This window comes from Oncorhynchus kisutch, linkage group LG15 (genome assembly GCF_002021735.2).
Source record: "Oncorhynchus kisutch isolate 150728-3 linkage group LG15, Okis_V2, whole genome shotgun sequence".
Classification (NCBI taxonomy): domain Eukaryota; kingdom Metazoa; phylum Chordata; class Actinopteri; order Salmoniformes; family Salmonidae; genus Oncorhynchus; species Oncorhynchus kisutch.
In genome coordinates, this window is record NC_034188.2 from 76,543,430 (window position 1) to 76,568,429 (window position 25,000).

The following is a 25,000-nucleotide window of genomic DNA, read 5'->3' on the forward strand; positions in this document are numbered from 1 at the left end:
AAACCAATTAGGATGTTGTTATAATGGAGGGGAGGGGAGAGGAAAAACCCATTAGGATGTTGTTATAATAGGAGGGGAGAGGAAAAAACAATTAGGATGTTGTTATAATAGGAGGCGAGAGGAAAAACCAATTAGGATGTTGTTATAATAGGAGGGGAGGGGAGAGGAAAAACCCATTAGGATGTTGTTATAATAGGAGGGGAGAGGAAAAAACAATTAGGATGTTGTTATAATAGGAGGGGAGAGGAAAAACCTATTAGGATGTTGTTATAATAGGAGGGGAGAGGAAAAACCAATTAGGATGTTGTTATAATACGAGGGGAGAGGCAAAACCAATTAGGATGTTGTATAATAGGAGAGGAGAGGAAAAACCAATTAGGATTTTTGTTATAATAGGAGGGGAGGGGAGAGGATAAACCAATTAGGATGTTGTTATAATCGGAGAGGAGAGGAAAAACCAATTAGGATGTTGTTATAATAGGAGGGGAGAGGAAAAACCCATTAGGATGTTGTTATAATAGGAGGGGAGGGGAGAGAGGGTAAAACCAATTAGGATGTTGTTATAATAGGAGGGGAGGGGGAGAGGAAAAACCAAGTAGGATGTTGTTTAATAGGAGGGGAGGGGAGAGGAAAAACCCATTAGGATGTTGTTATAATAGGAGGGGAGGAGAGAGGAAAAAACAATTAGGATGTTGTTATAAAGGAGTGGAGAGGAAAAACCAATTATGATGTTTTATAATAGGAGGGGAGAGGAGAGGAAAAACCCATTAGGATGTTGTTATAAAAGGAGTGGAGAGGAAAAACCCATTAGGATGTTGTTATAATAGGAGGGGAGAGGAAAAACCATTAGGATGTTGTTATAATAGGAGGGGAGAGGAAAACCAATTTGATGTTGTTATAATAGGAGGGGAGGGGAGAGGAAAAACCCATTAGGATGTTGTTATAATAGGAGGGGAGGGGAGAGGAAAAACCCATTAGGATGTTGTTATAATAGGAGGGGAGAGGAAAAACCAATTAGGATGTTGTTATAATAGGAGGGGAGAGGAAAAACCAATTAGGATGTTGTTATAATAGGAAGGGGAGAGGAAAAAACCCATTAGGATGTTGTTATAATAGAGGGGAGAGGAAAAACTCATTAGGTTGTTGTTATATAGGAGGGGAGAGGAAACCCAATTAGGATGTTGTTATAATAGGAGGGGGAGAGGAAAAACCAATTAGGATTGTTGTTATAATAGGGGGAGAGGAAAAACTCATTAGGATGTTGTTATAATAGGAGGGGAGAGGAAAAACCAATTAGGATGTTGTTAATAAGGAGGGGGAGAGGAAAAACCATTAGGATGTTGTTACAATAGGAGGGGAGAGGAAAAACCAATTAGGATGTTGTTATAATAGGAGGGGAGAGGAAAACCATTAGGATGTTGTTATAATAGGGGAGAGGAAAAACCCATTAGGATGTTGTTATAATAGGAGGGGAGGGGAAAAACAATTAGGATGTTGTTATAATAGGAGGGGAGGGGAAAAACCAATTAGGATGTTGTTAAATAGGAGGGGAGGGGAAAAAACCAATTAGGATGTTGTTATAATAGGAGGGAGGGGAAACCCATTAGGATGTTGTTATAATAGGAGGGGAGAGGAAAAACCCATTAGGATGTTGTTTATAATAGGAGGGGAGGGGAAAAACCCATTAGGATGTTGTTATAATAGGAGGGGAGAGGAGAGGAAAACCAATTAGGATGTTGTTATAATAGGAGGGGAGAGGAAAAACCCATTAGGATGTTGTTATAATAGGAGGGGAGGGGAGAGGAAAAACCCATTAGGATGTTGTTATAATAGGAGGGGATGGGAGAGGAAAACCAATTAGGATGTTGTTATAATAGGAGGGGAGAGGAGAGGAAAAACCAATTAGGATGTTGTTATAATAGGAGGGGAGAGGAAAACCCATTAGGATGTTGTTATAATAGGAGGGAGAGGAGAGGAAAAACCCATTAGGATGTTGTTATAATAGGAGGGGAGAGGAAAAACCCATTAGGATGTTGTTATAATAGGAGGGGAGGCGAAAAAACAATTAGGATGTTGTTATAATAGGAGGGGAGGGGAGAGGAAAAACCAATTAGGATGTTGTTATAGGAGGGGAGGGAAAAAACAATTAGGATGTTGTTATAATAGGAGGGGAGGGGAGAGGAAAAACCCATTAGGATGTTGTTATATAGGAGGGGAGGGGAGGGGAAACCAATTAGGATGTTGTTATAATAGGAGGGGAGAGGAAAAACCAATTTGGATGTTGTTATAATAGGAGGGGAGAGGAAAAAGCAATTAGGATGTTGTTATAATAGGAGGGGAGAGGAAAAACCAATTAGGATGTTGCTTATAATAGGAGGGGAGTGGCAAAAGCAATTAGGATGTTGTTATAATAGGAGGGGAGGGGAAAAAGCATTAGGATGTTGTTATAATAGGAGGGGAGGTGAGAGGAAAAAGCAATTAGGATGTTGTTTATATATAGGAGGGGAGGGGAGAGGAAAAAAGCAATTAGGATGTTGTTATAATAGAGAGGGGAGGGGAGGGGAAAAAGCAATTAGGATGTTGTGTATAATAGGAGGGGAGGGGAAAAAGCAATTAGGATGTGTTATTATAATAGGAGGTGGAGGAGGAAAAACCAATCGGATGTTGTTATAATAGGAGTGGAGAGGAAAAAAACAATTAGGATGTTTTTATAATAGGAGTGGAGAGGAAAAACCAATTAGGATGTTGTTATAAGATGAGGGGAGAGGCAAAACCAATTAGGATGTTGTTATAATATGAGGGGAGAGGCAAAACCAATTAGGATGTTGTTATAATAGGCGAGGAGAGGAAAAACCACTTAGGATTTTGTTAAATAGGAGGGGAGGGGAGAGGATAAACCAATTAGGATGTTGTTATAATAGGATGGGAAGGGGAGAGAGGGAAAAACTCCATTAGGATGTTGTTATAATAGGAGAGGAGAGGAAAACGAATTAGGGATGTTGTTATAATAGGAGGGGAGAGGAAAAACCCATTAGGATGTTGTTATAATAGGAGGGGAGAGGAAAAACCCATTAGGATGTTGTTATAATAGGAGGGGAGGGGAGAGGAAAAAACCAATTAGGATGTTTGTTATAATAGGGAGGGGAGGGTAGAGGAAAAAGCAATTAGGATGTTGTTATAATAGGAGGGGGAGAGGAAGGAAAACCAATTAGGATGTTGTTATAAAAGGAGGGGAAGGGGAGAGGAAAAAGCCATTAGGATGGTTGTTATAATAGGAGGGGAGGGGGAGAGGAAAAACCAATTAGGATGTTGTTATAATAGGAGGGGAGGGGAGAGGAAAAACCAATTAGGATGTTGTTATTAATAGGAGTGGAGAGGAAAAACCAATTTAGGATGTTGTATAAAAGGAGTGGAGAGGAAAACACAATTAGGATGTTGTTATAAAAGGAGTGGAGAGGAAAAACCAATTAGGATGTTGTTATAATAGGAGGGGAGGGGAGAGGAAAAAGCAATTAGGATGTTGTTATAATAGGAGGGGAGGGGAAAAACCAATTAGGATGTTGTTATAATAGGAGGGGAGGGGAAAAAACCAATTAGGATGTTGTTATAATAGGAGGGGAGAGGAAAAAACAATTAGGATGTTTGTCCTGCTGTTCCATTTGTTTCATGTTTCAGACAGAGAGAATGTCTGTCTCTGTGTTGTGGTATGTTGTCAGGGGGTAGTGGTCAGTGAGTTAGGTTGACTCAGATATCAGGTCCCTAGACTACACTCTGTGGACCACTTTCTTAATTGAATGCACTTATTATATGTCACTCTGGTTAAAAGTGTCTGCTGGAAAGCAGTTCTAGCCCTTATCTTCTCTGTCATTATGTTGTTTCTTCCTTTTTCTCAGGTCCTACTTTCTCTCAACATGTGTGTCTGTCTGCCTGCCTGCCTGTCTGCCTTTCTGTCTGCCTGCCTGTGTGCATGTCTGCCTGCCTGCCTGTCTGTGTGCATGTCTGCCTGCCTGTCTGCCTCTTCTGCCTTCCTGTCTACCTTTCTGCCTGCCTGTCTGAGTGCCTGCCTTTCTGCCTGCCTGCCTGTCATTGAAAATAAGAATTTGTTCTTAACTGTCTAGTGAAATAAAGGTTCAATAAAAAATACAAATAAATATCCCTTTCTCTTTTCCTTCTCCCTTTTGTTACGTAGAAGTTCTCTCTCACGTTCTCTTCCGTTTTCTCGCTTTCTGTCGCTCTCTCTTCCACCATTTCTCTCTCTCCATCCTTCCTCCCCCTGTGTGACTATAGAGTTACTATAGAGTTACTATAGAGTGACTATAGAGTGACTATAGAGTGACTATAGAGTTACAATAGAGTTACTATAGAGTTACTATAGAGTTACTAAGGTTCTGTGTATGAGAGGCTGTCGCTGAACCAGTCTAATGTGGATTTGGTAGAGAGACGTCACTATTTACGGTAGTGCTGAGCTGAGCCTGCTCCTCGTTAAGTGCCTGACCCTCATTGATTGCTCCCTTGGTTGTGTATATAAACTCCCTCCCTCCCTCCCTCCCTCCCTCCCTCCCTCCCTCCCTCCCTCCCTCTCTCCTCAGGTAGGAACCCTTGGGTGTGTATATAAACCCTCCCCCCCTGCCTCTCTCCTCAGGTAGGAACCCTTGGGTGTGTATATAAACCCTCCCTCCCTCCCTTTCTCCTCAGGTAGGAACCCTTGGGTGTGTATATAAACCCTCCCTCCCTCTCTCCTCAGGTAGGAACCCTTGGGTGTGTATATAAACTCCCTCCCTCCCTCTCTCCTCAGGTAGGAACCCTTGGGTGTGTATATAAACACCCTCCCTCCCTCTCTCCCTCTCTCCTCAGGTAGGAACCCTTGGGTGTGTATATAAACTCCCTCCCTCCCTCACTCCCTCTCTCCTCAGGTAGGAACCCTTGGGTGTGTATATAAACTCCCTCCCTCCCTCACTCCCTCTCTCCTCAGGTAGGAACCCTTGGGTGTGTATATAAACTCCCTCCCTCCCTCTCTCCCTCTCTCCTCAGGTAGGAACCCTTGGGTGTGTATATAAACTCCCTCCCTCCCTCCCTCTCTCTCTCCTCAGGTAGGAACCCTTGGGTGTGTATATAAACTCCCTCCCTCCCTCCCTCTCTCCTCAGGTAGGAACCCTTGGGTGTGTATATAAACTCTCCCTCTCTCCTCAGGTAGGAACCCTCGGGTGTGTATATAAACTCCCTCCCTCCCTCCCTCTCTCTCTCCTCAGGTAGGAACCCTTGGGTGTGTTTATAAACTCCCTCCCTCCCTCCCTCTCTCCTCAGGTAGGAACCCTTGGGTGTGTATATAAACTCCCTCCCTCCCTCTCTCCTCAGGTAGGAACCCTTGGGTGTGTATATAAACTCCCTCCCTCACTCCCTCTCTCCTCAGGTAGGAACCCTTGGGTGTGTATATAAACTCCCTCCCTCCCTCCCTCTCTCCTCAGGTAGGAACCCTTGGGTGTGTATATAAACTCCCTCCTTCCCTCCCTCTCTCCTCAGGTAGGAACCCTTGGGTGTGTATATAAACTCCCTCCCTCCCTCCCTCTCTCCTCAGGTAGAAACCCTTGGGTGTGTATATAAACTCTCTCTCTCCCTCCCTCCCTTTTTCCTCAGGTATCGTCCCTTGGGTGTGCATATAAACCCTCCCTCCGCAGGTAGGAACCCATGGTTGTGTATATAAACTCTCTCTCTCTCCTCAGGTAGGAACCCTTGGGTGTGTATATAAACTCTCTCTCTCTCCTCAGGTAGGAACCCTTGGGTGTGTATATAAACTCTCTCTCTCTCCTCAGGTAGGAACCCTTGGGTGTGTATATAAACTCTCTCTCTCTCCTCAGGTGGGAACCCTTGGGTGTGTATATAAACTCTCTCTCTCTCCTCAGGTGGGAACCCTTGGGTGTGTATATAAACTCTCTCTCTCTCTCCTCAGGTGGGAACCCTTGGGTGTGTATATAAACTCTCTCTCTCTCCTCAGGTGGGAACCCTCGAGGGGAGTTTGCCCTGGGGCAGGTGCAAGGCGAGTGGAAGATGTATGTGAAGCGCCCGCTGGACCGTGAGGAACAGGACCTGTACCTTCTCAACGTTACCGCTAGCGACGGCCTGTTCGTCACCAGGGCAACCGTGGAGGTGTCTGTGACTGACACCAATGACAACAGCCCGGTCTGCGACGAGGTCAGTCACATTTTATTTCCAGACTTTTCTTTCTGTACACTATTGCATTTGATATGTTTATGTTTATTGGTCATTATTCTGATATGTTTTCTGAATGACATAGTTTCCTAAACATAGTGAAACATTGGTAATGATTATCATTGGTGTTCATTGTTTATTGTAAGCTTTCCCATAACTGTCACAGAAATGTGACTTTAAAGTTGAATTCCACTTGTCTTATATGTGGTTGTGTTTTATGTTCAAGCCTCAGTCATAACTCATATTTAATCATTTTGTTCGCTGCAGTTGGTTCTGTTTCAGATTTTGCACGGTCTGTTACTTTACTGTAAACAACCACTATATAATTTAGAGTGTATTTGAGATGTGTTCCTGTGTGAGATCTGGTGATACGTAGCAGTGGTTGTGTCTGTGTGTGTCTGTGTGAGGTCTGGTGATACGTTGCTGTGGTTGTGTCTGTGTGTGTCTGTGTGAAGTCTTGAGATACGTAGCTGTGGTTGTGTCTGTGTGAGGTCTGGTGATACGTAGCAGTGGTTGTGTCTGTGTGAGGTCTGGTGATACGTTGCTGTGGTTGTGTCTGTGTGAGGTCTGGTGATACGTAGCAGTGGTTGTGTCTGTGTGAGGTCTGGTGATACGTTGCTGTGGTTGTGTCTGTGTGAGGTCTGGTGATACGTATCAGTGGTTGTGTCTGTGTGTTCCTGTGTGAGGTCTGGTGATACGTAGCTGTGGTTGTGTCTGTGTGAGGTCTGGTGATACGTAGCAGTGGTTGTGTCTGTGTGAGGTCTGGTGATACGTTGCTGTGGTTGTGTCTGTGTGAGGTCTGGTGATACGTAGCAGTGGTTGTGTCTGTGTGAGATCTGGTGATACGTAGCAGTGGTTGTGTCTGTGTGTGTCTGTGTGAGGTCTGGTGATACGTAGCAGTGGTTGTGTCTGTGTGAGGTCTGGTGATACGTAGCTGTGGTTGTGTCTGTGTGAGGTCTGGTGATACGTAGCTGTGGTTGTGTGTCTGTGTGTTCCTGTGTGAGGTCTGGTGATACGTAGCAGTGGTTGTGTCTGTGTGTTCCTGTGTGAGGTCTGGTGATACATAGCTGTGGTTGTGTCTGTGTGAGGTCTGGTGATACGTTGCTGTGGTTGTGTCTGTGTGAGGTCTGGTGATACGTAGCAGTGGTTGTGTCTGTGTGAGATCTGGTGATACGTAGCAGTGGTTGTGTCTGTGTGTGTCTGTGTGAGGTCTGGTGATACGTAGCAGTGGTTGTGTCTGTGTGAGGTCTGGTGATACGTAGCAGTGGTTGTGTCTGTGTGAGGTCTGGTGATACGTAGCTGTGGTTGTGTGTCTGTGTGTTCCTGTGTGAGGTCTGGTGATACGTAGCAGTGGTTGTGTCTGTGTGTTCCTGTGTGAGGTCTGGTGATACGTAGCTGTGGTTGTGTCTGTGTGAGGTCTGGTGATACGTTGCTGTGGTTGTGTGTCTGTGTGTTCCTGTGTGAGGTCTGGTGATGCGTTGCTGTGGTTGTGTCTGTGTGAGGTCTGGTGATACGTAGCTGTGGTTGTGTGTCTGTGTGTTCCTGTGTGAGGTCTGGTGATACGTAGCTGTGGTTGTGTGTCTGTGTGTTCCTGTGTGAGGTCTGGTGATACGTAGCAGTGGTTGTGTCTGTGTGAGGTCTGGTGATACGTAGCTGTGGTTGTGTGTCTGTGTGTTCCTGTGTGAGGTCTGGTGATACGTAGCAGTGGTTGTGTCTGTGTGTTCCTGTGTGAGGTCTGGTGATACGTTGCTGTGGTTGTGTGTCTGTGTGTTCCTGTGTGAGGTCTGGTGATGCGTTGCTGTGGTTGTGTCTGTGTGAGGTCTGGTGATACGTAGCTGTGGTTGTGTGTCTGTGTGTTCCTGTGTGAGGTCTGGTGATACGTAGCTGTGGTTGTGTCTGTGTGTTCCTGTGTGAGGTCTGGTGATACGTAGCTGTGGTTGTGTGTCTGTTTGAGGTCTGGTGATACGTAGCTGTGGTTGTGTGTCTGTGTGTTCCTGTGTGAGGTCTGGTGATACGTAGCAGTGGTTGTGTCTGTGTGTTCCTGTGTGAGGTCTGGTGATACGTTGCTGTGGTTGTGTGTCTGTGTGTTCCTGTGTGAGGTCTGGTGATGCGTTGCTGTGGTTGTGTCTGTGTGAGGTCTGGTGATACGTAGCTGTGGTTGTGTGTCTGTGTGTTCCTGTGTGAGGTCTGGTGATACGTAGCTGTGGTTGTGTCTGTGTGTTCCTGTGTGAGGTCTGGTGATACGTAGCTGTGGTTGTGTGTCTGTTTGAGCAGTGTGTTTGCTGTATATGGTACAGAACTGTGTTGATTTCTAATGCCGTTTGACAGACAATGTTTGTTGCTGCTTTTTAGTTACTGCTGTTAGTTTTCTCTGTCTAGAGAGTTGTTGTTCACAATTCGGAGAGTTGTGGCGTGTTTGATGCTGGTTGATATGTAGTTAGTATGCTGTTGTTGTGTATGAAGGAGCTGTTGATTCGGAGTAGAGTTGCAAAGGGTCGGAAACTTTTCGTGGGAAGTTAAGCCTGGGAATTTTGCTTAAATTCATCAAAAAAGTTAGCTCATAACAGTGAACCTTTTTTGGGATATACATAAGGCAATTCTAGGTCTTGTGGCATATTTTGGTTAAACTATCCCCAATTCAATGGAATTGCAACCCTCTGAATGCACAGTGCATTTTCCCATCACATGTGCAGTGCATTCTCCCATCACATGTACAGCTGATTCTCAAGATCTTGCACACTAATGAGATGCTATTGAGCCCACACTATTACACTGCTGAGCCAAGGACTACATGCTTTCTGGTACGTTTTGATTACAATACTGGGTGGGGTGAATATAATTTATACGACATACATGATTTTTTGTTAACTAGTAAATAGTAGCCTAGAGCAAAGTGTGTTTAAATCATTTCTAACTTGTTAACAATTTCTGCTAGTTTGTTTTTGCTACCATGTGGGTTTTAGCTTGAGCCTGCTAACTGAGGAGTGTTAATTCACCTGTTTCCATACATATTTCATTTTAAAACATTTATCTTACAAAGGAGTTGTTTCATCTGACTGCTTAACTACTTATCTGTACATGGAATTGTATTTGTATTGTATTTTTGTATTCTTTTCGAATCTTTACAGGAAAATGCCACGGGCACTATCTGATGTGTGGAGACATTTCACTGCAGCTAGTATAGAAGGAAAAGCTGTGTACATTTTCAAAAACTGTGCCAAATCATATGTGAAGAATGCAACAGAATCAACTGGCCAAGTGCATAAAGTTCCCTCAGCGCTCACAACAAGCAACCTCTTACAAAACTCCCTCTACTTCTATTCGAGGTGAAAATGATGTATCAGAAACCTTATCGATAGTAACAGCTCATGATCCTCCTGAATCAGAAGTTTTTGACACAATGGAGGAACGTAGTCAGAGAAATGCTAATGAATGTCTTGCTCGAGCTGTGTATACAACTGGTTCACCTCTGATGCTCACAGGCAATGTGTATTGGAAGAGATTTCTGAATGTTCTTTTCCCAGCATACACCCCTCCAACCAGACATGATTTATCTACTAATTTGCTGGATGCAGAGTTCCATAGAGTTCAAGTGAAGGTCAAGCAAACCATCTCTGATGGGTGGTCAATTGTTCGTGGGCAAGGAATAATTAACTACATCATCTCCACCCCTCAACCAGTATTCTATTAGAGCACAGACACAAGGGACAACAGACACACCGGTCTCTACATTGCAGAAGAGCATTCCACGGAATGTTTCCACCTCTGAATATTCCCCAAAATGTGCAACGCTAGTTCAGAGGGATGACTGTTTGATGTTAGTGTTTTCTTGTTGTTGTGTATTGAGGAGCTGTTTGTTCGGAGGGATGATTTTTGTTGTTAGTATGTTCTTGTTGTTGTGTATTGAGGAGCTGTTTGTTCAGAGGGATGACTGTTTGATGTTAGTGTTTTCTTGTTGTTGTGTATTGAGGAGCTGTTTGTTCGGAGGGATGATTTTTTGTTGTTAGTATGTTCTTGTTGTGTGTGTAAATGCTATGAATTATGAGTGTTGTGGTGTTTGATGGTATCTTTCTGTGTGTGCAGGCTCTGTACACCGCCTCGGTCCCAGAGGATATACCAGTCAACAGAGTGATAGTGGGGGTTGGGGCCAGCGATGCTGATGTAGGTGTCAGTGCTTGGATCCAGTACTCTCTACATGGACCGGGCTCTGAAGACTACAGCATCGACCCAGACACTGGTACACTACCTTTACTTTATTTTATATTTGCCAATGAAGTTGAAGTGTGATCTTAACCTGTCTCTCCTCTTTTTCTGTTCAGGTGAACTAAAGACAGCCCAGGCCCTGGACCGGGAGAAGACACCCGTGTACAGACTGGTTGCCCAGGCAACAGACGGAGGTGGTCGGTTCTGTCGTGCAGAGGTCCACCTGACGCTGTTGGATGTGAATGACAACCCTCCGGCGTTCTCTGCTCCCCACTACACTGCCAGTGTGTATGAAGACACATCCACCAAAGCCCTGCTTACACGCATACAGGCCATTGACCCTGATGAAGGTAGGAATGGAATATTCTACTCTCTCTGTCACACTCTCACACTCTTTCTCTCTCTTTCGCTCTGTCTCTCTCTCTCACTTACTCTCTGTCTCTCTCTCTCTCTCTCTCTCTCTCTCTCTCTCTCTCTCTCTCTCTCTCTCTCTCTCTCTCTCTCTCTCTGTCACACACTCTCACACTGTCTCTCTCTCTTTCGCTCTGTCTCTCTCACTCTGTCTCTCACTCACTCTCTCTCTCTCTCTGTCACACTCTCACACTCTTTCTCTCTCTTTCGCTCTGTCTCTCTCACTCTCTGTCTCTCTCTCTCTGTCTCTCTCTGTCACACACTCTCACACTATTTTTCTCTCTCTCTCACCTGCACATACTGCAGCTATCCAGGACCAGAGTTGCCCATCCAGCTGAATATTAACTGATAGATGGGTAGAGTTTATAATAATGTTTACTCTGTTCTGCTCAGCACTTACCTCACTGTTAGCTGTTAGCAATCGTATTTAATTTGCCCTGGATTTGGACCAGCTACTAGCACTTACTGATAGCAATCACACACACCCACAAACTGCTAACACTCATATTCTGTCTCTGGATTTGGCTGCTGTCACCGTCTCGCCTTGCAAAGAGGGAAGGGAAAGAAAATGAAGCTCTGCCACAACCACACTAATGAAAAGTCACAACCACACTAATGAAAAGTCACAACCACACTAATGAAAAGTCACAACCACACTAATGAAAAGTCACAACCACACTAATGAAAAGTCACAACCACACTAATGAAAAGTCACAACCACACTAATGAAAAGTCACAACCACACTAATGAAAAGTCACAACCACACTAATGAAAAGTCACAACCACACCAATGAAAAGTCACAACCACACTAATGAAAAGTCACAACCACACTAATGAAAAGTCACAACCACACTAATGAAGTCACAACCACACTAATGAAAAGTCACAGCCACACTAATGAAAAGTCACAACCACACTAAGGAAAAGTCACAACCACACTAATGAAAAGTCACAACCGCACTTGTTTACCAACAAGTCATGCAGTGTCGCGCTGTGGCAGGATGACAAAGAGAAGGGCATCAAAGGGAGAGAGAGAGGGAGAGGAAGAAAGAGAGGGAGAGTGAGAGGGAAAGAGAGTGAGGAAGAGGGAACCAGAGGGAGGGAGAGAGTGAAGGGTATAAGGGGGGGAAAGGGATGGAAAGAGAAGGGTAAAAGGGGAGGGAAAGAGAAGGGTATAAGGGGAGGAGAGGGATGGAAAGAGAAGGGTATAAGGGGAGGAGAGGGATGGAAAGAGACAGGTATAAGGGGAGGAGAGGGAGGGAAAGAGAAGGGTATAAGGGGAGGAGAGGGAGGGAAAGAGACGGGTATAAGGGGAGGAGAGGGAGGGAAAGAGAAGGGTATAAGGGGAGGAGAGGGATGGAAAGAGAAGGGTATAAGGGGAGGAGAGGGAGGGAAAGAGAGTGAGGAAGAGGGAACCAGAGGGAGGGAGAGAGTGAAGGGTATAAAGGGGGGAGAGGGATGGAAAGAGAAGGGTATAAGGGGAGGAGAGGGAGGGAAAGAGAAGGGTATAAGGGGAGGAGAGGGAGGGAGGGAGAGAGTGAAGGGTATAAGGGGAGGGGAGGGAGGGAAAGAGAAGGGTATAAGGGGAGGAGAGGGAGGGAGGGAGGGAGGGAGGGAGGGAGGGAGGGAGGGAGGGAGGGAGGGAGGGAGGGAGGGAGGGAGGGAGGAGGGAGGGAGGGAGGGAGGGAGGGAGGGGTATGAGGGGAGGGGAGGAGAGGGAGGGTGAGAGTGAAGGGTACAAGGGGAGGGAGGGAAAGAGAAGGGTATAAGGGGAGGAGAGGGAGGGAAAGAGAAGGGTATCAGGGGAGGAGAGGGATGGAAAGAGAAGGGTATTATGGGAGGAGAGGGAGGGAGAGAGAAGGGTATTATGGGAGGAGTGAGAGGTAGAGACAAGGGTATTATGGGAGGAGAGAGAGGTAGAGACAAGGGTATTATGGGAGCAGAGAGAGGTAGAGACAAGGGTATTTTGGGAGGAGAGAGATGTAGAGACAAGGGGTATTATGGGAGGAGAGAGAGGTAGAGACAAGGGTATTTTGGCAGGAGAGAGAGGTAGAAACAAGGGTATTATGGGAGGAGAGAGAGGAGAGGGGAGGGAGAGAGAAGGGTATTATGGGAGGAGAGAGAGGTAGAAACAAGGGTATTATGGGAGGAGAGAGAGGAGAGGGAGGGAGAGAGGAAGGGTATTATGGGAGGAGAGGGAGGGGGTATTATGGGAGGAGAGAGAGGAGAGGGATGGAGAGAGAAGGGTCTTATGGGAGGGAGAGAGAGGAGAGGGAGGAAGAGAGACGGGTATTATGGGGAGAGGAGAGGGAGGAGAGGGAGGGAGAGAAGGGTATTATGAGAGGAGAGGGAGGGGAGAGAGAGGGTATTATGGGAGGAGAGAGAGGAGAGGGAGGAGAGAGGAGGGTATTATGGGAGGAGAGAGAGGAGAGGGAAGGAGAGAGAAGGGTATTATAGGAGGAGAGAGAGGGGAGGAAGAGAGAAGGGTATTATGGGAGGAGAGAGAGGAGAGAGACGGGTATTATGGGAGGAGAGAGAGGAGAGGGAGGAGAGAGAAGGGTTATTATGGGAGGAGAGAGAGGAGAGGGGGGAGAGAGAAGGGTATTATAGGAGGAGAGAGAGGGAGGGAGAGAGAAGGGTATTATGGGAGGAGAGGGAGGGAGGGAGAGAGAAGGGTATTATGGGAGGAGAGAGAGGAGAGGGAGGGAGAGACAAGGGTATTATGGGAGGAGAGAGAGGAGAGGGAGGGAGAGAGAATGATATTATGGGAGGAGTAGAGGAGAGGGAGGGAGAGAGAAGTTTCTAATGGGAGGAGAGGGAGGGAGAGAGAAGGGTATTATGGGAGGAGAGAGAGGAGAGGGAGGGAGAGACGGGTATTATGGGAGGAGAGAGAGGAGAGGGAGGGAGAGAGAAGGGTATTATGGGAGGAGAGATAGGAGAGGGAGGGAGAGGGAAGGGTATTATGGGAGGAGAGGGAGGGAGAGAGAAGGGTATTATGGGAGGAGAGAGAGGAGAGGGAGGGAGAGAGAAGGGTATTATGTGAGGACAGAGAGGAGAGGGAGGAAGAGAGAAGGGTATTATGGGAGGAGAGAGAGGAGATGGAGGGAGGGAGAGGGAAGGGTATTATGGGAGGAGAGGGAGGGAGAGAGAAGGGTATTATGGGAGGAGAGGGAGGGAGAGAGAAGGGTATTATGGGAGGAGAGGGAGGGAGGGAGAGAGTGAAGGGTATAAGGGGAGGGGAGGGAGGGAAAGAGAAGGGTATAAGGGGAGGAGAGGGAGGGAGGGAGGGAGGTAGGGAGGGAGAGAGTGAAAGGGTATGAGGGGAGGGGAGGAGAGGAGAGGGAGGGTGAGAGTGAAGTGTACAAGGGAGGGAGGGAAAGAGAAGGGTATAAGGGGAGGAGAGGGAGGGAAAAAGAAGGGTATCAGGGGAGGAGAGGGATGGAAAGAGAAGGGTATTATGGGAGGAGAGGGAGGGAGAGAGAAGGGTATTATGGGAGGTGTGAGAGGTAGAGACAAGGGTATTATGGGAGGAGAGAGAGGTAGAGACAAGGGTATTATGGGAGCAGAGAGAGGTAGAGACAAGGGTATTTTGGGAGGAGAGATGTAGAGACAAGGGTATTATGGGAGGAGAGAGAGGTAGAGACAAGGGTATTTTGGCAGGAGAGAGAGGTAGAAACAAGGGTATTATGGGAGGAGAGAGAGGAGAGGGAGGGAGAGAGAAGGGTATTATGGGAGGAGAGAGAGGTAGAAACAAGGGTATTATGGGAGGAGAGAGAGGAGAGGGAGGGAGAGAGAAGGGTATTATGGGAGGAGAGGGAGGGGTATTATGGGAGGAGAGAGAGGAGAGGATGGAGAGAGAAGGGTCTTATGGGAGGAGAGAGAGGAGAGGGAGGGAGAGAAGGGTATTATGAGAGGAGAGGGAGGGAGAGAGGAGGGTATTATGGGAGGAGAGAGAGGAGAGGGAGGGAGAGAGGAGGGTATTATGGGAGGAGAGATAGGAGAGGGAGGGAGAGGGAAGGGTATTATGGGAGAAGAGAGAGGAGAGGGAGGGAGAGAGAAGGGTATTATGTGAGGACAGAGAGGAGAGGGAGGAAGAGAGAAGGGTATTATGTGAGGACAGAGAGGAGAGGGAGGAAGAGAGACGGGTATTATGGGAGGAGAGAGAGGAGAGGGAGGGAGGAGAGAGGGTATTATGAGAGGAGAGGAGGGAGAGAGGAGGGTATTATGGGAGGAGAGAGAGGAGAGGGAGGGAGAGAGGAGGGTATTATGGGAGGAGAGAGAGGAGAGGGAAGGAGAGAGAAGGGTATTATAGGAGGAGAGAGAGGGAGGAAGAGAGAAGGGTATTATGGGAGGAGAGAGAGGAGAGAGAAGGGTATTATGGGAGGAGAGAGATGAGAGGGAGGGAGAGAGAAGGGTATTATGGGAGGAGAGAGAGGAGAGGGGGAGAGAGAAGGGTATTATAGGAGGAGAGAGAGGGAGGGAGAGAGAAGGGTATTATGGGAGGAGAGGGAGGGAGGGAGAGAGAAGGGTATTATGGGAGGAGAGAGGAGAGGGAGGGAGAGACAAGGGTATTATGGAGGAGAGAGAGGAGAGGGAGGGAGAGAGAATGATATTATGGGAGGAGTAGAGGAGAGGGAGGGAGAGAGAAGTTTCTAATGGGAGGAGAGGGAGGGAGAGAGAAGGGTATTATGGGAGGAGAGAGAGGAGAGGGAGGGAGAGAGACGGGTATTATGGGAGGAGAGAGAGGAGAGGGAGGGGAGAGAAGGGTATTATGGGAGGAGAGATAGGAGAGGGAGGGAGAGGGAAGGGTATTATGGGAGAAGAGAGAGGAGAGGGAGGGAGAGAGAAGGGTATTATGTGAGGACAGAGAGGAGAGGGAGGAAGAGAGAAGGGTATTATGTGAGGACAGAGAGGAGAGGGAGGAAGAGAGACGGGTATTATGGGAGGAGAGAGAGGAGAGGGAGGGAGAGAAGGGTATTATGAGAGGAGAGGGAGGGAGAGAGGAGGGTATTATGGGAGGAGAGAGAGGAGAGGGAGGGAGAGAGGAGGGTATTATGGGAGGAGAGAGAGGAGAGGGAGGGAGAGAGAAGGGTATTATAGGAGGAGAGAGAGTGAGGAAGAGAGAAGGGTATTATGGGAGGAGAGAGCGGAGAGAGAAGGGTATTATGGGAGGAGAGAGAGGAGAGGGAGGGAGAGAGAAGGGTATTATGGGAGGGAGAGAGAGGAGAGGGGGGGGAGAGAGAAGGGTATTATAGGAGGAGAGAGAGGGAGGGAGACGGAAGGGTATTATGGGAGGAGAGGGAGGGAGAGAGAAGGGTATTATGGAGAAGAGAGAGAGGAGAGGAGGGAGAGAGAAGGGTATTATGTGAGGACAGAGAGGAGAGGGGAGGAAGAGAGAAGGGTATTTATGGGAGGAGAGAAGAGGATGGAGGAGAGGGAAGGGTATTATGGGGGGAGAGAGAGGAGAGGGAGGTAGAGAGAGGGGTATTATGGGAGGAGAGGGAGGGAGAGAGAAGGGTATTATGGGAGGAGAGAGAGGAGAGGAAGGGAGAGAGAATTGGTATTATGGGAGGAGAGAGAGGAGAGGGAGGCAGGGAGAAGGGTATTTATGGGAAGAGAGGGAGGGAGGGAGAAGGGTATTATGGGAGGAGAGAGATGAGAGGGAGGGAGAGAGAAGGGTATCATGGGAGGAGAGAGAGGAGAGGGAGGGAGTGAGAAGGGTATTATGGGAGGAGAGGGAGGGAGAGAGAAAGGTATTATGGGAGGAGAGAAGGAGAGAGAGGAGGAGAGGGAGGGAGAGGGAGGAGAAGGTATTATGGGAGGAGAGAGAGGAGGGGAGGGAGGGAGACAAGGGTATTTATGGGAGGAGAGAGAGGAGAGGGAGGAAGAGAGAATGATATTATGGGAGGAGTAGAGGAGAGGGAGGGAGAGAGACGTTTCTAGGAGAGGGAGGGAGAGAGAAGGGTATTATGGGAGGAGAGAGAGGAGGAGGGAGGAGAGAGAAGGGTATTATGGGAGGAGAGGGAGAGAGAGAGGAAGGGTATATGGAGGAGAGGAGGGAGAGAAAAGGGTATTATGGGAGGAGAGGGAGGGAGAGAGAGGGGGTATTATGGGGAGGAGAGAGAGAGAGAAGGGTATTATGGGAGGAGAGGAGGGAGAGAGAAGGGTATTATGGGAGGAGAGGGAGGGAGAGAGAATGGTATTATGGGAGGAAAGGGAGGGGAGAGAGAGGGTGATTAGGGGAGGAAAGAGGGGATAGATAGAGTGAGGGAGAGAGAAGGGTATTATGGAAAGAGGGAGGGAGAGAGAGAAGGGTATTATGGGAGGAAAGGGAGGGAGAGAGAAGGCTATTATCGGAGGAGAGGGGAGGGAGAAGAGGTATTATGGGAGGAAAGGGAGGAGAGAGAAGGGTATTATGGGTGGGAAAGGGGGAGAGAGAAGGGTATTATGGGAGGAGAGGGAGGGAGAGAAAGTGTATTATGGGAGGAAGGGAGGAGAGAGAAAGGGTATTATGGGAGGAGAGGGAGGGAGAGAGAAGGGTATTATGGGAGGAAAGGGAGGGAGAGAGAAGGGTATTATGGGAGGAAAGGGAGGAGAGAGAAGGGTATTATGGGAGAGAGGGAGGGAGAGAGAAGGGTATTATGGGAGGAAAGGAGGAGAGAGAAGGGTATTATGGGAGGAGAGGAGGAGAGAGAAGAAGGGTATTATGGGAGGAGAGAGGGAGGAGAGAGGGTATTATGGGAGGAGAGGGAGGGAGAGAAGGGTATTATGGGAGGAGAGGGAGGGAGAGAGAAGGGTATTATGGGAGGAGAGGGAGGGAGAGAGAAGCGTATTATGGGAGGAAAGGGAGGGAGAGAGAAGGGTATTATGTGAGGAAAGGGATGGAGAGAGAAGGGTATTATGGGAGGAGAGGGAGGGAGAGAGAAGTGTATTATGGGAGGAAAGGGAGGGAAGAGAGAAGGGTATTATGGGAGGAGAGGGAGGGAGAGAGAAGGGTATTTATGGAGGAAAGGGAGGAGAGAGAAGGGTATTATGGGAGGAGAGGGAGGGAGAGAGAAGGGTATTATGGGAGGAGAGGGAGGGAGAGAGAAGGGTATTATGGGAGGAGAGGGAGGGAGAGAGAAGTGTATTATGGGGAAAGGGAGGGAGAGAGAAGGTATTATGGGAGGAGGAAAGGGAGGAGAGAGAAGGGTATTATGGGAGGAGAGGGAGGGAGAGAGAAGGGTATTATGGGGGAGAGGGGGGAGAGAGAAGGGTATTATGGGAGGAGAGGGAGGGAGAGAGAAGTGTATTATGGGAGGAAAGGGAGGGAGAGAGAAGGGTATTATGGGAGGAGAGGGAGGGAGAGAGAAGGGTATTATGGGAGGAGAGGGAGGGAGAGAGAAGGGTATTATGGGAGGAGAGGGAGGAGAGAAGGGTATTATGGAGGAGAGGGGGGAGAGAAGGGTATTATGGGAGAGAGAGGGAGGGAGAGAGAAGTGTATTATGGGAGGAAAGGGAGGGAGAGAGAAGGGTATTATGGAGAGGGAGGGAGAGAGAGAAGGGTATTATGGGGAGAAAGGGAGGGAGAGAGAAGGGATTATGGGAGGGAAGGAGAGAGAGAAGGGTATTATGGGAGGAGAGGGAGAGAGAAAGTGTATTATGGGAGGAAAGGGAGGGAGAGAGAAGGGTATTATGGGAGGAGAGGGAGGGAGAGAGAAAGGTATTATGAGGAAAGGGAGGAGAGAGAAGGGTATTATGGGAGGAGAGGGAGAGGAGAGAAGGGTATTATGGGAGGAGAGGGAGGAGAGAGAAGGGTATTATGGGAGGAAAGGGAGGGAGAGAGAAAGGGTATTATGGGAGGAGAGGGAGGGAGAGAGAAGTGTATTATGGGAGGAAAGGGAGGGCGAGAGAAGGTATTATGAGAGAGGAGGGAGAGAGAAAGGTATTATGGGAGTAAAGGGAGGAGAAGAGAAGGGTATTATGGGAGAGAGGGGAGGGAGAGAGAAGGGTATTATGGGAGGAGAGGGAGGGGAGAGAGAAGTGTATATTGGGAGGAAAGGGGTGAGGGAGAAGGTTATTATGGGAGGAAAGGGAGGTAGAGAGAAGGGTTATTGTGGGAGGAAAGGGAGGGAGAGAGAAGGTATTATGGGAGGAAAGGGACCAATTAAACAAAGATTAATGTTTGAACTGGAGTAAACCTCTCTCTCTTTTCTATATCTCTCTCTCTTTTCTATATCTCTCTCTCTTTTCTATATCTCTCTCTCTTTTCTATACCTCTCTCTCTTTTCTATACCTCTCTCTCTTTTCTATATCTCTCTCTCTTTTTATATCTCTCTCTCTTTTCTATACCTCTCTCTCTTTTCTATATCTCTCTCTCTTTTCTATATCTCTCTCTCTTTTCTATACTCTCTCTTCTTTTTCTCTATTTCCTCTTCTCTTTTCTATATATCTCTCTCTCTTTCTATACCTCTCTCCTTTTCTATATCTCTCTTCTTTTCTATATCTCTCTCTCTTTTCTATATCTCTCTCTCTTTTTCTCTATTTCTCTCNGAGAGAATGATATTATGGAGGAGTAGAGGAGAGGGAGGGAGGAGAGAAGTTTCTAATGGGAGAGAGAGGAGAGAGAAGGGTATTATGGGAGGAGAGAGAGAGAGGAGGGAGAGACGGGTATTATGGGAGGAGAGAGAGGAGAGGGAGGGAGAGAGAAGGGTATTATGGGAGGAGAGATAGGGGAGAGGGAGGGAGAGGGAAGGGTATTATGGGAGGAGAGGGAGGGAAGAGAAAAGGTATTATGGGAGAAGAGGAGAGAGGAGAGGAAGAGAGAGAAGGGTATTATGTGAGGACAGAGAGAGAGGGAGGAAGAGAGAAGGGTATTATGGGAGGAGAAGAAGGAGATGGAGGGAGGGAGAGGGAAGGGTATTATGGGAGGAGAGGGAGGGAGAGAGAAGGGTATTATGGGAGGAGAGGGAGGGAGAGAGAAGGGTATTATGGGAGGAGAGGGAGGGAGGGAGAGAGTGAAGGGTATAAGGGGAGGGGAGGGAGGGAAGAGAAGGTATAAGGGGAGGGAGGGAGAGGGAGGGAGGTAGGGAGGGAGAAGAGTTGAGGGATGAGGAGGGAGGAGAGGAGAGGAGGGTGAGAGTGAAGTGTACAAGGGGAGGGAGGGAAAGAGAAGGGTATAAGGGGAGGAGAGGGAGGGAAAAGAAGGGTATCAGGGAAGGAGAGGGATGGAAAGAGAAGGGTATTATGGGAGGAGAGGGAGGGAGAGAGAAGGGTATTAGGGAGGTGTGAAGGTAGAGACAAGGTATTATAGGAGGAGAGAGAGGTAGAGACAAGGGTATTATGGGAGCAGAGAGAGGTAGAGACAAGGGTATTTTGGGGAGAGAGATGTAGAGACAAGGGTATTATGGAGGAGAGAGAGGTAGAGACAAGGGTATTTTGGCAGGAGAGAGAGGTAGAAACAAGGGTATTATGGGAGAGAGAGAGGAGAGGAGGAGAGAGAAGGGTATTATGAGGAGGAGAGAGAGGTAGAAACAAGGGTATTATGGGAGGAGAGAAGAGGAGAGGGGGAGAGAGAAGGGTATTATGGGAGGAGAGGGAGGGTATTATGGGAGAAGAGAGAGGAGAGGGATGGAGAGAGAAGGGTCTTATGGGAGGAGAGAGAGGAGAGGGAGGGAGAGAAGGGTATTATGAGAGGAGAGGGAGGGAGAGAGGAGGGTATTATGGGAGGAGAGAGAGGAGAGGGAGGGAGAGAGGAGGGTATTATGGGAGGAGAGATAGGAGAGGGAGGGAGAGGGAAGGGTATTATGGGAGAAGAGAGAGGAGAGGGAGGGAGAGAGAAGGGTATTATGTGAGGACAGAGAGGAGAGGGAGGAAGAGAGAAGGGTATTATGTGAGGACAGAGAGGAGAGGGAGGAGAGAGACGGGTATTATGGGAGGAGAGAGAGGAGAGGGAGGGAGAAGAAGGGTATTATGAGAGGAGAGGGAGGAGAGAGGAGGGTATTATGGGAGGAGAGAGAGGAGAGGGAGGGAGAGAGGAGGGGTATTATGGGAGGAGAGAGAGGGAGAGGAAGGAGAGAGAAGGGTATTATAGGAGGAGAGAGAGGGAGGAAGAGAGAAGGGTATTATGGGAGGAGAGAGAGGAGAGAGAAGGGTATTATGGGAGGAGAGAGATGAGAGGGAGGGAGAGAGAAGGGTATTATGGGAGGAGAGAGAGGAGAGGGGGGAGAGAGAAGGGTATTATAGGAGGAGAGAGAGGGAGGGAGAGAGAAGGGTATTATGGAGGAGAGGAGGGAGAGAGAGAGAAGGGTATTATGGGAGGAGAGAGAGGAGAGGGAGGGAGAGACAAGGGTAAGGTATTATGGGAGGAGAGAGAGGAGAGGGAGGGAGAGAGAATGATATTATGGGAGGAGTAAGAGAGGAGGAGGGAGAGAGAAGTTTCTAATGGGGAGGAGAGGGAGGGAGAGAGAAGGGTATTAGGAGGAGAGAGAGGAGAGGGAGGGAGAGACGGGTATTATGGGAGAGAGAGAGAGGAGAGGGAGGGAGAGAAGGGTATTATGGGGGAGAGATAGGGAGAAGGGAGGGAGAGGAAAGGGTATTATGGTAGAAGAGAGAGGAGAGGGAGGGAAGAGAGAAGGGTATTATGTGAGGACAGAGAGGAGAGGGAGGAGAGAGAAGGGTATTATGTGAGGACAGAGAGGAGAGCGGACGAAGGAGACGGGGTGATTGATGGGAGGAGAGAGAGGAGAGGGAGGGAGAGAAGGTGGTATTATGAGAGGGAGAGGGATGGAGGAGGAGGGTATTTATGGGAGGAGAGAGAGGAGAGGCTGAGGGAGAGTAGGAGGGTATTATGCGGAGGAGAAGGAGGAGGAGAGGGAGGGGAGAAGAGATGAGGCGTATTTATGGAGGAGAGAGGATTGAGGAGAGATGAAGGGTATTATGGGAGGAGAAGAGGGAGAGAGCAAGGGTATTATGGGAGGCAGGAGGAGAGAGGAGGAGGGAGAGAGGAAGGGTAATTATTGGCCGAGAGGAGAGAGAGGAGAGGGGGGGAGGAGCGGAGAGAGGGTATTATTAGGGAGGAGAGGAGAGAGGAGGGAGGGAACGGAAGGGTGATTATGGGAGGAGAGGGAGGGAGAGAGAAGGGTATTATGGGAGAAGAGAGAGAGGAGAGGGAGGAGAGAGAAGGGTATTATGTGAGGACAGAGAGGAGAGGGAGGAAGAGAGAAGGGTATTATGGGAGGGAGAGAGAGGAGATGGAGGGAGAGGGAAGGGTATTATGGGGGAGAGGAGAGAGGAGAGGGAGGAGGTAGAGAGAGGGGTATTATGGGAGGAGAGGGAGGGAGAGAGAAGGGTATTATGGGAGGAGAGAGAGGAGAGGAAGGGAGAGAGAATGGTATTATGGGAGGAGAGAGAGGAGAGGGAGGCAGGGAGAAGGGTATTATGGGAAGAGAGGGAGGGAGGGAGAAGGGTATTATGGGAGGAGAGAGATGAGAGGGAGGGAGAGAGAAGGGTATCATGGGAGGAGAGAGAGGAGAGGGAGGGAGTGAGAAGGGTATTATGGGAGGAGAGGGAGGGAGAGAGAGAAAGGTATTATGGGAGGAGAGAGAGGAGAGGGAGGAGAGGGAGGGAGAGAGAAGGGTATTATGGGAGGAGAGAGAGGAGAGGGAGGGAGAGAGACCAAGGGTATTATGGGAGGAGAGAGAGGAGAGGGAGGGAAGAGAGAATGATATTATGGGAGGAGTAGAGGAGAGGGAGGGGAGGAGAGAGACGTTTCTAATGGGAGGAGAGGGAGGGAGAGAGAAGGGTATTATGGGAGGAGAGAGAGGGAGAGGGAGGGAGAGAGAAGGGTATTATGGGAGGAGAGGGAGGGAGAGAGAAGGGTATTATGGGAGGAGAGGGAGGGAGAGAAAAGGGTATTATGGGAGGAGAGGGAGGGAGAGAGAAGGGTATTATGGGAGGAGAGGAGGGAGAGAGAAGGGTATTATGGGAGGAGAGGGAGGGAGAGAGAAGGGTATTATGGGAGGAGAGGGAGGGAGAGAGAATGGTATTATGGGAGGAAAGGGAGGGAGAGAGAAGGGTATTATGGAGGAGGAAAGGGAGGGAGAGAGAAGGGTATTATGGGAGGAGAGTGAGGGAGAGAGAAGGGTATTATGGAAGAGAGGGAGGGAGAGAGAAGGGTATTATGGAGGAAAGGGAGGGAGAGAGAAGGGCTATTATCGGAGGAGAGGGAGGAGAGAGAAGGGATTATGGGAGGAAAGGGAGGGAGAGGAGAAGGGTATTATGGGTGGAAAGGGAGGGAGAGGAGAAGGGTATTATGGGAGGAGAGGGAGGGACGAGAGAAAGTGTATTATGGGAGGAAAGGGAGGGAGAGAGAAGGGTATTATGGGAGGAGAGGGAGGGAGAGAGAAGGGTATTATGGGAGGAATAAGGGAGGGAGAGAGAAGTGTATTATGGGAGGAAAGGGAGGGAGAGAGAAGGGTATTATGGGAGGAGAGGGAGGGAGAGAGAGGGTATTATGGGAGGAAAGGAGGGAGAGAGAAGGGTATTATGGGAGGAGAGGGAGGGAGAGAAGAGAGAAGGGTTATTATGGGAGGAGAGGGAGGGAGAGGAAAGTGTATTATGGGAGGAGAGGGAGGGAGAGATAAGGGTTATTATGGGACGGAGAGGAGGAGAAGAGAGAACGGGTATTATGGAGGAGAGGGGAGGGAGAGAGAAGCGTTATTATGGGAGGCAAAGGGAGGGAGAGAGAAGGGTATTATGTGAGGAAAGGGATGGCGAGAAAGAGAGAAGGGTATTATGCGGAGGAGAGGGAGGGAGAAGATAGCAAGTGTATTATGGGAGAAAGGAGGAAGGCCGGAGAGAGAAGGGTATTATGGGAGGAGAGGGAGGGAGAGAGAAGGATTTATGGGAGGAACGGAGGGAGAGAGAAGGGGTATATGGGAGGAGAGGGAGGGCGGAGAGAAGGGTATTATGGGCAGGCGAGGAGGAGAGAGAAGGGTATTATGCGGAGGAGAGGGAGGGATGAGAGAGACGTGTATTATGGAGGAAAGTGAGGGAGAGAGAAGGGTATTATGGGAGGAAGGAAGGGAAGGAGAGAGAGAGGGTATTATGGGAGGAGAGGGGAGGGAGAGAGAAGGGTATTATGGGAGGAGAGGGAGGGAGAGAGAAGGGTATTATGGGAGGAGAGGGAGGGAGAGAAGAAGTGTATTATGGGAGGAAGGGAGGGAGGGAGAGAGAAGGGTATTATGGGAGGAGAGGGAGGGAGAGAGAAGGGTATTATGGGAGGAAAGGGAGGGAGAGAGAAGGGTATTATGGGAGGAGAGGGAGGGAGAGAGAAGGGTATTATGGGAGGAGAGGGAGGGAGAGAGAAGGGTATTATGGGAGGAGAGGGAGGGAGAGAGAAGTGTATTATGGGAGGAAGGGAGGGAGAGAGAAGGGTATTATGGGAGGAGAGGGAGGGAGAGAGAAGGGTATTATGGGAGGAAAGGGAGGGAGAGAGAAGGGTATTATGGGAGGAAAGGGAGGGAGAGAGAAGGGTATTATGGGAGGAGAGGGAGGGAGAGAGAAGTGTATTATGGGAGGAAAGGGAGGGAGAGAGAAGGGTATTATGGGAGGAGAGGGAGGGAGAGAGAAAGGTATTATGGGAGGAAAGGGAGGGGAGAGAGAAGGGTATTATGGGAGGAGAGGGAGGGAGAGAGAAGGGTATTATGGGAGGAGAGGGAGGGAGAGAGAAGGGTATTATGGGAGGAAAGGGAGGGAGAGAGAAGGGTATTATGGGAGGAGAGGGAGGGAGAGAGAAGTGTATTATGGGAGGAAAGGGAGGGCGAGGAGAAGGGTATTATGGGAGGAGAGGGAGGGAGAGAGAAAGGTATTATGGGAGTAAAGGGAGGGAGAGAGAAGGGTATTATGGGAGGAGAGGGAGGGAGAGAGAAGGGTATATGGGAGGAGAGGGAGGGAGAGAGAAGTGTATATTGGGAGGAAAGGGGGTGAGGGAGAAGGGTATTATGGGAGGAAAGGGAGGTAGAGAGAAGGGTATTGTGGGAGGAAAGGGAGGGAGAGAGAAGGGTATTATGGGAGGAAAGGGACCAATTAAACAAAGATTAATGTTTGAACTGGAGTAAACCTCTCTCTCTTTTCTATATCTCTCTCTCTTTTCTATATCTCTCTCTCTTTTCTATATCTCTCTCTCTTTTCTATAC

General features: G+C 48.6%; 1 protein-coding gene across 5 annotated transcripts in view; it reads left to right on the plus strand.

Annotated features, from left to right (window-relative positions):
• The window catches only part of fat3a (FAT atypical cadherin 3a), a 249,514-nt gene that overhangs the window by 202,376 nt on the left and 22,138 nt on the right, over positions 1-25,000 (plus strand). For all 5 annotated transcript variants that reach the window (XM_031791117.1, XM_031791118.1, XM_031791120.1 and 2 more), the window contains 3 exons: positions 5,993-6,189; positions 10,291-10,444; positions 10,527-10,760. In XM_031791117.1, coding sequence (XP_031646977.1) covers positions 5,993-6,189; positions 10,291-10,444; positions 10,527-10,760 — 585 coding nt within the window. The remainder of the gene's footprint in view (positions 1-5,992; positions 6,190-10,290; positions 10,445-10,526; positions 10,761-25,000) is intronic.